Genomic DNA, 11275 nt, shown 5'->3' with positions numbered 1-11275 from the left:
GCCCTGCCCTCCCCCCTGCCCTCCCCTGCCCTCCCCTGCCCTCCCCTGCCCTCCCCCCTGCCCTCCCCTGCCCTCCCCTGCCCTCCCCTGCCCTCCCCCCTGCCCTCCCCCCTGCCCTCCCCCCTGCCCTACCCCGCCCTGCCCCCTGTCCAAGCCAGCCAGACACAGCCCAGCTACCAAGGTCGTTCTCCACTGCTACTACAACTTCCCACAACCGGCAGCAGCAACCACCACCACCACCACCACCGTCTCACCGCCAGTACTTGCATTTGTCCCGCAAGGACGACTCGGGGATGCCGAATCTGAACACAGGCCGCACAAGCTCCACCGCCTCCGCCCACGTGTCGAGAAATGCCTTTGCAGGGGAGGGGGAAAGGAGATTGGAGCGATCGCGTGTGTGTGTGTGTGTGTGTGTGTGTGTGTGCATGCATGTGTGTAACCTTTTATCCGGCGTCGACCAAACGAACTCGAAAACAAAACCTTGAAAGCGAGTACCTCGCGAAAAAAAAATCAAAATTTGGATTTTCCAACTTCCACCGAATGGTGCGGTGTAGGGGAATTAAAAGGTTTTGAACATTGCACGGGTTTATCTTTACGTCGGGCAAGGCGGTTGATGAACTGGAAGGACGTAAGGAGCTGCAAAACGTCTACTTGCCTGTACAAGCCGCGTCCTAAGTATCGCCGGCCGCTGAGTACGAACATACAGCACATTGAAGGAGGGTTGGATCTGTTCCGGCTCAACGAGCGTGAAGGCCATTTTATTGGCCGCGGATTTGCCTTTCGCTGGGCCGAGGGTGAAGTGGTTGAAATCATGGTGGACGATTTTATATTTTTCAAGGCCTGCGTACGGCATAAGAGGAATACGGCAGGAGTACGGCAGGTGGTAGGGGGGTGCGGTGGGGAGCAGAGAGTGGGGGGATATTAATCGAGGCGGTTAATCGAGGCCTTGGGGATATGGAGGATATTGGTCGTACGGTCGTTGTGTAGTGGTTATTTGGTGGTTGTACAGCCAGAGAAATGCATTTGCAGAAGTTGTTAGGGGGGTAGAGGAAAGGGAAAGGTGGAGAGTGGCTGCAGTGCTGGTAGCTGGTAGCTGGCGTGAGGGGAGAGGGTCAGGAGGGGATGTCGAATCGTTGTACCTGCTTTTGGGAAAGAGGTTAGGCGGATGGTGATAAAGGTTTGATGTGAAAATTATGTACACGACGCATGGCATGTAGCCTGTGTCGAAGGAGGGATCAGTCGCTGTGCCTAGAGGCCCCAACATGGATAGGGTAAGACAGGCTAAGGAATATTGTGAGAGGAGGCGCCAAAGTCAACGCGCCTGTGGAACAGTCAGAGGCAACCCTAGCTACGACAAACGCTTGGTGGTTTAGGCTAGGAAAGCCCTGTTTGCGGGTTGGGAGCGGGTGTAGCAGAGAACGGAGAAAGGGCGGAGCGGCGAATGATCGCAAGATCTGGCAACTGTAGCTGTAAGAGTAAAAGTGAATATGTTCGCATACAGGGGAAGTGCAGGAGATGAGCTTGTGTGGTGGAGGTTCGGATGTATGAGCTTTTGTGTCTACCCACCTCATGACGGGTAGCGCTCTATAATTACTGGTGCTTTTAAAAGAGTCAAGGATACTCACCAACATGTTGTCGCCTGTTTTCCGAGCCTAAAAATGGCATTTTGGAAGAGCTCCCGACGTAGCCTGATGCTTCAACGCTTGCGTTTAATAGATTTATACCTATTTAACACTTGTAGTATTAGCGACAAAAGTTATCCTCAATCGTCAGACAGCTAGAAGGTATGCAATTTCTTCACCAGCGTACGCCAGTCTGCATCGTCTGAAGTGTTATAATCCTTTCCCGTAAAAACCATTTAATGATAACCACCATGTAGCAAACCGTAGGAGCGTCATGACTATGTTTGTACCTCAATGCCGCCACGATAGAAACCATTTTGTGGATCATTCTATTAGCACATTACACGCTTTGCTTTGATTTTTAAAAGAAAAATGTTATTCTCCGATGCTTTCGTGTCCCGTTCAGTTTAGATTGTTGTTAATCAAGCACCGATGAGGGGGCCACTCCTCCACCGCGGCTGCTCGGGCAGCCTTCGGGGGCCTGCTTTCTCAGTCACAGACGTACTATCCACTCCAGCTCGCGCGGCAGCTGGCGGCGCCGATGGCGTAACAACACCGGAACTGCTGCAAAGCAGCAACGAGCCCATAGTTACGAGCTATCAAAACTGTACAGATGTATCAAGCACGAAGCCCTGTCCAGCTGCTTTTCACCGGGGAGCTCCGAACACTCTCAACACCGACGTGATGCCGGCCGCTGTACAGCACATCACCTCGCGGAAAGGCAGCACAGCTGCCCAAACACACTGGCCCACTTCACCCATTGCACCCACGCAACCATCCCCCATCCATATAGACTCCCTTGCCTCGGGCCTTGTCCACCATTACCACTGCGGCCATGGAGGCCCGGTTGCAGCAGCAGGCGAGGAGACTGCCTTTCACTTCCTCCCTTCCCCTCGCCATGCTAATACCCCCGCGGCGTCATGTTCCGTCGGTCGCCTAGGCTGCCTGGATCCGCTCTCTAAGGGCCGCAGGACTACCGCCTCCCCCTCGGGGCCCTTTCCTTGCCGGGCCAACCCTGCCGGCCATGTCGCATCGATGGCCTCCGCTGCCTACCCAGAGCCACACCGCGCCTCCAGGGGGCCCCCCCAGCAGTCAGCAGGCTTCCTCTACGTGGGGGGTAGCAGGGATACAGGCGGCGGCAGCGACGGCGGCGGCGGCACTGGCGGCGGATTGGCGGGAGGAAGCGACGCCGCTGGCGGCAGTGAAAGCAGCTGTTATACGGATCCGGCACAGAGCCGTCAAGGTCTTCAAGCAGCGGAATTCGGGCCTGCTGAGGAGGCGGATAGGTTGGCGGCGCTTCTGGGGGAGGATCCGCTGCCGGCGCCGGTTCCGACGGCGGCCTGGCTGCCCGCCAGCAGCGGACGTACCGCCGCGCCGGCGGCAGCGGCAGAGGCGGTAGTGACGCTGGACGCTGCCGCCGCCGCCACCAGCGCCAGTGCCGGCGTCGACGCTGATGTTCAGGACCTGATCAACGCCCTGGCGTCTTCAATGGCCCACGACGGCGCTCACGAGGCGCAGCTGCCGCGGCTCCGGAACGTGTACGACACCGGTGACGTCAGTGGCGGCGACGGCGCGCCGCGCTCGGTGTTGGTCGCGCAGACTGGGCTGAGCGACATTGCCGCTGCAACAGCCGTTGGCGGCAGCGGCAGCGCTGCGGATGCCGCCGATGGCGAGGCCGCCGCGGCGCACTCGCCGCCGCCGCAGGGCCGTGCCGCTTTGAGGATCGACTCGTCTCGCGCGCACACGTTATCGCGTATTGCGCATAAGTCCCTTGCCGTACACCATGCCTATCGGTTGCGGCTTCAACAAGCTGCGGTTACCGCCGCCGCCGCCGCCGCCGCCACAGCACGTGAGGATGGCTCGGCGGCCGCAGCAGCTTCGGCAGCCCCGCGTTCGTCAGCGGCGGCGCCTGCCGGTGCACGGTTGACGTCACCCAACCCCACGGCCCTGCGGTTCGCTCCCGCCGTCGCCCATGCCGTACGGCACGGCCTAGATGCTAATACGTCAGCTGCGCGACAGCGTATAGATTGGCAGGCGGCGGAGGTGGAGGAGAGCGTGGCGGCGGCGGCGGCCGCCGCCGCCGCCGCGGCGATGTCGTCCAAGGGTAATGGCCTGGCGGCGCTGGCGGCGTCGAGGCGCGGCGGCGACGTTGGTGCGTTGAAGGGCCTTGCGATGTCACGCCTGGCTCGACCACCCCAACAGCCGCCGCCGCAGCAGCAGCAGCTGCCACAGCAGGATCGGCAGCAGCAGTACGGCAAACAATCCGAGCTGCTGCTGCGAGCCCTAGGAAGGGGATCGCCTCTTCGGGAACGCCTTGTCAGCCCTCCCAAGACGATGGCTGAGGAGACGCCGACGCCGACGTCAACGGCGGCGACGTCGACGTCGACGGCGGCGGCGGTGCATTTGGCTGGGACCCGTGAAATAGGGCTTCGACTGGCGCAGCTTCGTCAGCAGCAGCAGCAGCTTCCTGAACAATTGCACCACCCACAGCAGCAACAGCAGCAACAACAGCTGCCGTACGCAATGATAGGACAAGACGAAGCAGTAGCAACGACCGCCGCCGCCGCTGCCGCCGCCGCGGCGGCCCCAGAGGCAGTCGTGGCGTCGTCCCCAGAAGCGCCCTTGTGGATTCAGGCGCGTCAGCACGCGGCGGCGGCGGAGACGGCCGCGACGGCGGAAGCCGTCGGTATTGAGGTTCCTGAACGGCTGCCGCACGCCGCCACGGGGCCATCTGCCTATGCCGTACGATCTGATGCCGCCGCTGCCGCCGTTGGCGGGTCGTCTGCGGCCCTGACCTCCAATATCGTGCCAACATCACCACCAACAACAACATTAACAGCAATAGAAACTGTCGTACCGAGTGATGTGGCTGCTACTGCTACCGCTACTAGTAGTGCCCCTGTAGCTGCAGCTGCTACTGCCAAGCCATCGAGCTGCTACTGCGACGATGCGCTCACGCACTCGCCCGCGGACGACGAACCCTACCTGGGGGGTAGGGATGCCGCACTGGAGGTGAGATTCCGTTCCTGTCATAACCGTCAACCGGCAACAACCAACCAACTACTACCAGCCACAACAAACAACCTGCGCTTGCATGGTCACTCGATCCCCATCCTGTCGCTTTCTCCCCCGCCACCACCCTCACCCCCCTGCTGTGGCGGCCAGAAGAAGACGCCAGCCACCACCACTGCATGCAGGAACGTGCACAGGCTGGCAAACACACAGTAATTTCCCCCCGGGGGCCCCCGCAGACTTTATCTCGTCTCGGGTGTTGCGTTGGATGCCGGAAGTCGATTGCCGCCCCCGAGCGTTGTTGTTGCTGCTGTTGTTGTTGTTTGCTGCTATGAGTCGTAGTTATATAATCGTTTCCGCTATGTTAGAGGCTACAAGTTACAAGTTATAAGTTATAAGTTACAAGTTTCAAGTTCCGCACACAAGTGCGGGTGTGTCCGTAAAACAACCGGGGGGAGGGGCCCAAGGACGTTGTATTGGTATTGATGCGGTTACGGGGGGAGGTCATCATCGTCCTCCCTCGTCCGCTTCAGGATGAAGCGCCTAAGAGCAACGACGTGCCGGGTCTCCCAGACTTCCGAGAGGAACCTGGCTAGTGCGCCCAAGGGGTGGTGCCTCGGTCATGATGATCGTGCGCATGTTGCGCCCTTGAAACGCGAGGTCACGTTCGTACTTAGCCCGTGCACTAGTGTACGCCGGGCATTATTCCACAAAGACACGCATTTCGTCTTCAACCGCCCCGCGCAGCCGCAAAGCCGGCAGGTGCGCGCTGTGCGCTCGCGGCCGTTAGGTCGCTACGTCCACCGCATCGTCGTGCCTTGTTCCGCCTCCGTCTCTCCAGTTCTGTTGATTGTGATTTCACCACTCTGTCCCCCTCCCCCCACCCGCAGGCGGCCACTGCCGCCCATGCGACATCCTGGAGGGGCCGCCTGGGCGCCCTGCGACTAGCCATGTCGGCGTGGAGCCTTCCTGCGCTACAGCAGGGGATCCGGGACGCAGTACGGCATTCGTCACCGTCGGCGCGGCAGCCGTCACAGCAGCTGAAGCTGCAGCAGGAGGAGCAACAGCAGGAGCATATTTGGATTGGAGAGGTTGCACCGCCGCCGACGTCGCCGCCGGCGGCGGCCACGTTGCCGACGGCGCAGGCAGATTCCTTCTTGGGCCAGTCGTTGACGGCGGCGACGGCGGAGCTTGGTGCAGCGGATGTGGTAGCCGGTACGGCAGCGTCGCCGCCGCCGCCGCAGGCGGCGGCAGCGGTGGCGGAGGCTGCAATCGCCAGCAGCCGGGGTCCGGAACGAGGTTTCTGGATGGAGGCGTTGTGGTCCATGTGGACGGTTCGCCCGCAGCGCGAAGGTACGACGGTACGGCATGCGGAGCGCAGCGATGTGGCGGAGATGCAGAAGGCGGTGGAGGCGGAGGAGGGCGGCGGCGTTGTGGCGGAGCTGAGGAACCGGCTGCCTGTGCTGGATGCAGCCCCCGCTGCAGCGACGGAGGTGGCGGTGACGGAGGCGGAGGCAGCAGTCCGTACGACCGCAGAGATGGTAGCTGGCCCGCTTTCATCGCCGCCGCCACACCTTCCGTCAACCTTGCCGGCGGCAGCGGCGATGCCGTCGATGGTGGATGTCGAAGCTCTCGCCGTCGACGCCGGCGGACGGCAACAGCATCCTGAAGCAGTGGAGGCGGCGGCGGCAGCGGCGGCGGAGAACGGGATGGGACAGCAGCTTGAAGCGGCGGTGGCGGCGGCGGCGGCGGAGGTAACGGGAGTGGCAGCGCCGGCGGCGGCGGACAGTTCTCGTAGCCTACTAGACCTGATCCGGAGCCCGCTGGCGGCGGAGGCTGCCGCCAGGTTTGCGGATGTTAGGGCGTCTCTGGAGCGCCGGCGCCAGCAGAAAGAAGAAGAGCGGGCGGCGGCGGCGGCGGCAGCGGAAGCGGAAGCTCTGGAGGCGACGGCAGCGGAGGCGGATACCGGGCCGTTGATTCCTCCGGGCGTCTTTACGGCAGTGGCGGAGGCAGGGCCGGTGGCGCCATCGCCGTCGAGCACGGAAGAGGCCATCCGACAGCTGCTTTCCCAAATTCAAATTCAAACGCCGGCTGGCGGCGGCGTGCCCGGCGTTTCGGATCCGGTTTTACCGCTGCAGCCGTCGGCGTCGCCGTTTTGGACAAGCGGCGGCGGCGGCGGCGGCCGACGGGAACCGTCGTACCAATGGCCGGCGGCGGCGGATGCGGGAGCAGGCGGCGGCATGGGGGTACGCAATCGCCGTTTGCAAGTATTGGAACCAGCTGCAGGTGAAGAGGACTGGGCTCGCAGCATGGCATCGCTGTACGGCACAGCAGCCAACGCCGGCCAGGCCGCCGCCGCTGCCGCCGCGGAGTCGTACACGGACGAGACGTCGGCGGCGCTGGATCCGCGGGGATCCGCCGCCGCCGCCGCTGCTGTCAGCCCCAGCCCCCTCATGCCGCCCACGACTTCCGGACGGAGGATACTCTTCGGAGAGCCTCAACAGGTGTGGTTTCGGAGCGTAAAAAGAGGGTAGCGAAAAGGCGGGAAAGAAATGTACCAGCCATGGTATATATATGTAAATATCTGTTTGAAACAAACTGCACAAAAGGAATAAATATGTTCACTTATGATATGACAACTCCAAGATGTCAAAGGGGCCGTGGAGGCCCTAAAGGCGAGTTTCAAAGTTTTTTCACATCGCGCGCGGGATTCGCAATTCCTCCCGCGTCCCTTCTTTCCACGGGTTTGTTGCCCCCCTGCATTACCTCCCCACACACGGTTTTACCCCCGATCCCCGCCGCCAAATACCCCCGAGGGCAGGTTCTCATTCCGGAGGGTGTGACGGTTCGAGGTCTCTCAGCCTTGCTGGGAATCACCACCACGAGGTACGGCAGGGTACGACAAGGGGGTGCGAGGTTGTTGGGGCTGCTACATTGCGCAAAATCGTACGGCAGCTGACTTTTATGCCGTACTTTTTCGCCGTACATCCCCTTATCTTCTCTTTCCCCCGGATTCACCCGGCCTCCGAATGGGTCGTCGTGCCACATCATGCGATTCCCCCCGCCGTTCTGCACGCATTCAGACAGACAGACAGACAGACATGAACACAAGACATGCACATACACACAACCCACGCACGCTGCCGTGCGTCCGCCCGTGCGCCTCAGGCCTCCAAATTGCTTGCCAGAAAACGCACGCACACACATACACACACGCTGGCGACGCAGGTCATAAAAACACACCCAAACACACCCAAACATACACACGCACGCCCTCTTTCCCCCCTTCTTCACTTCGTCATCCCGAGGTCGCAGTCTTCACGGACGCCTTTCAATCAGTTCTACGTTTGATACACTCTTGCCCTGGCAGCAGCTTCAATCGTGTTTGGTTCGTCTTTCCCCCTTCCCCCCTTCCCCCCCCAGGTTGGAGACCTTCCTCCGAGACCAGCTGGGTGAGGTGGTGAGATCTGATCGTGAGGAGGTCGCTCCGGAAAGTGCGGAGCTGGCGGCGCTGGAGTTCGGAAAGCTGGGAATCGTCAAACGAGACGGTAAGAGCCGATGGGAGTATGTATGTATGTAATTACGTAATTATGTAATTATGTATGTATGTATGTGGCGGCTGGCAGAGGTTAAGGCCTGACTTCTGCTCCCAGTCGACCCAGTCGACCCGGGTTCAAATCCGCCTGCCGGCTCCTCGGGTGTTTGAGGAGTGATGAAATGGGAGGTGGCCCCCCATCTTATGGACGGTGTAGGACGTGATAATATCAACTTGCGAGCTGACCAGGAACTAAGTTGATGCGCCGTTGATCCGCTAGATTTGGTTGGATGCTGGTGGTGAGTTGCCGAACCCAACGAATACATTCTGAAGTCGGATGGGGTGACGGATTAGGGTGCCCCTCTAGCAGGGGAGAGCAGGGACTGCCCCGGGAAAGGGGGCCGCTGGCGAAGTTGACCACCCTGTAACAACATACATGTATGTATGTATGTATGTATGTATGTATGTATGTATGTATGTATGTATGTGTGTGTGTTTTAATGTCCTCCCCGTTTTAATGTTCCACATCACACACAAAGAAATCCCCAAACCCTCAAAATACCCCCGAAACCCTAAAACCCCAGCACGAGGCACCACACCCAAAACACACACGGCTCCTTCCCCCCCCTTCACTCACCCCCCCCCGCAGGTTCCCCCACCTCCTCCGGCGCTATGGAACCCCGCCAGCCCGTCGTGACCATTCTGGGTCACGTGGATCACGGCAAGACCTCCCTGCTGGATGCGCTGAGGTCCACAGCGGTTGCGGCGGGGGAGGCGGGGGGAATCACGCAGCACATTGGCGCGTTTGAAGTACGGCTGGCGACGAGTACGGCAGCTGAGGTGGGACTGGGATGCATGGGTATGGGGGGGATGCGGGGGAAGGGGTGAGGGGGAAGGGGTGAGGGGGTGTACGCGTGTGTGTGTGTGGAGGGGGAGAGATGGCAAGTGGGGGAGAAACGTGTGCGAGATGTGGCGTGGTGTGTGTAGCGGATCCAGGTTCGGGGTCGGATCCAGGTCGAGATCCAAGTCCAGATTCAGATTCAGGTCCAGATCCACTTACAACAAAATGGGAGTCCGCCGACTTCTGGTGTGTTTGGAGAGCGTGGGGGGCTCCTCTTTTTCCCTTCGCCGCCGCTCTTAGCCCCCGCGCCACCTCTTACCCCCCCCCCGCCGCCACACACCCCAATCCCACATCTACCTTACCATCCGCCTCCGCCTCCGCTTTTTCCTCCTCGCCCCCTGCCTCCGCAGTCCTCCCCTTCCTCCCCCGCCGCCATCACGTTTGTCGACACGCCGGGGCACGAGGCCTTCTCAGCAATGCGGGCTCGCGGGGCCGCCGTAACAGATATTGCGGTGTTGGTGGTGGCGGCGGACGAGGGGGTGAAACCCCAGACCCGGGAGGGCCTGGCGCACGCGCGTTCGGCGGGGTGTCCTGTAGTGGTGGCCATTACTAAGTGCGACAAACCCACGGTACGGTGTACGGCCGTACGTGTGTCGTGTCGTGTAACTTAGTGCTGGGTAGTGTAGTCGAGAGAGGGAGTGTGTGTATGTGTGTACTTGTATGTGTGTGTGTATGTCGGAAGTTTTGCACTCGGGAAATGATTTTTTTCCTCTCCCCCCCTTTCCCCTCCCGTGGTTCGTCTTTCCCCCTCTTCCCCCTCCCTTTCCCCCAAAGCCGACAAACACAACGCACATACACAAACCGCACACACGCATTCACAGGTATTCATTAGCGCCCCCGTCCCTAATTGCATTCCTTTTCCTTTTATGTCCCTCGCGACGAAACGTTTATATCATTTCGCACCTTTCACCTTTCACCTTTCACCCCTCCTCCTCCTGCCCTTCCCCCCTTCCTCCCCCACCCCCCACCCCCCCGGCCCCCCCTCCCCCCGTTTCCTTCATAAGGCCCGTCCCGACATGGTGAAGGCCCAATTGGCGGCGGAGGGACTGGATCTCGAGGACTTCGGCGGGACCGTGCAGGTGCGTCTGTATGCATGTCTGTGCACATGACGCGAGGGCGGTCAACATTCAGGGCTGTAACATACATACATACATACATACATACATACATACATACATACATACATACATACATACATACATACATACATACATACATACATACATACATACATACATACATACATACATACATACATACATACATACATACATACACATCTTTCTATTTTAGTTGATTGTTGTTTTTTCTGGGGGATAATGGTCTTCTTCATGTGATTTCCCCACCTCCTAACCCACCTCACAACACCTCACCTGGCCACCCCCTCCTAAACCCAAACCCAAACCCAAACCCTAACCCAAACCCCTCTCTCCCCCCGGGGATTTAGGTGGTCCACACCTCGGCCACCTCCGGGGAGGGCCTGAGGGAGCTGGAGGAGGCGCTACTGCTCCAGGTGGTTATCAGTTACAAGTGCCGCAGGAGTGCGGGGTCGGGTGTCCGTCAAAGCCGGGGGGTCATGGACTACATGTACATTGATAGTTGATTCCACCGTACAACCGACGGCGGTTTGAGTCCTGCTACCTAGACCCCTCCTCATATCCGTAGAGACAGGCCAGCCGTCACCACCATCTCGGTATGCGAAATTTAGTCCATCAACTAGACCTTATCTCCACACTTCAGCAGCGTTAGTAAACCTAGACCTCCCGAACAATGTCGGGGGTCTGTCCAGGAATCGAACCCGGAACCTTCGTATTCACAAAGGCGCCACCAGACCAGGTTTATATACACCTGGGGGGTTAGGGGTGGAAAATGGGGGGTTACCGCATGTCACCTGGGGTGTATGCTTGGGTTGGGGGGTTGCCGTACATTTGGATGACTCTGATTACCCTGGTTGCCGTTCACCTGCGACCCAACTGCCATCCGTCAAGCGCCAACTGCCGCCACCGCCCCCCCCCTGGACCTCCAGGCTGAGCTTATGGACTTGAGAGCTCCCCGCGAGGGTCCCGCCAGTGGTTCTGTGATCGAATCCCGGTTGGAGCGAGGATTGGGTGTCGTGGCCACCGTCATCGTGAAGAGCGGGACTCTCAGGGTGAGAGGGGGGGAGGTAGGGGGGTTGGAGGGGGGGGATGGGTGGGTAGGGGGCTC

At 60.1% G+C, this 11275-nt stretch overlaps 2 protein-coding genes across 2 annotated transcripts in view; both read left to right on the top strand.

The window, feature by feature from the left end:
* VOLCADRAFT_93689 (uncharacterized protein) overlaps positions 1–306 on the top strand; it is a gene marked incomplete at both ends in the record, with an annotated part of 2209 nt that extends 1903 nt beyond the window's left edge. Inside the window, one exon of the mRNA XM_002952985.1 lies at positions 155–306. Coding sequence (XP_002953031.1) covers positions 155–306 — 152 coding nt within the window. The remainder of the gene's footprint in view (positions 1–154) is intronic.
* A 2804-nt stretch (positions 307–3110) lies between these two features.
* Positions 3111–11275, top strand: part of VOLCADRAFT_93688 (uncharacterized protein) — a gene marked incomplete at both ends in the record, with an annotated part of 10984 nt that continues 2819 nt past the window's right edge. Inside the window, 11 exons of the mRNA XM_002952984.1 lie at positions 3111–4364; positions 5382–5396; positions 5525–6271; positions 6470–7138; positions 7456–7520; positions 8058–8182; positions 8819–9009; positions 9421–9639; positions 10075–10149; positions 10518–10583; positions 11097–11219. Coding sequence (XP_002953030.1) covers positions 3111–4364; positions 5382–5396; positions 5525–6271; positions 6470–7138; positions 7456–7520; positions 8058–8182; positions 8819–9009; positions 9421–9639; positions 10075–10149; positions 10518–10583; positions 11097–11219 — 3549 coding nt within the window. The remainder of the gene's footprint in view (positions 4365–5381; positions 5397–5524; positions 6272–6469; positions 7139–7455; positions 7521–8057; positions 8183–8818; positions 9010–9420; positions 9640–10074; positions 10150–10517; positions 10584–11096; positions 11220–11275) is intronic.

The sequence above is a fragment of the Volvox carteri genome (assembly GCF_000143455.1).
Source record: "Volvox carteri f. nagariensis unplaced genomic scaffold VOLCAscaffold_33, whole genome shotgun sequence".
In the NCBI taxonomy this organism is placed as follows: domain Eukaryota; kingdom Viridiplantae; phylum Chlorophyta; class Chlorophyceae; order Chlamydomonadales; family Volvocaceae; genus Volvox; species Volvox carteri.
The sequence above is the reverse complement of the archived record's forward strand: the minus strand, read 5'-3'. Positions and strand labels throughout refer to the sequence as shown.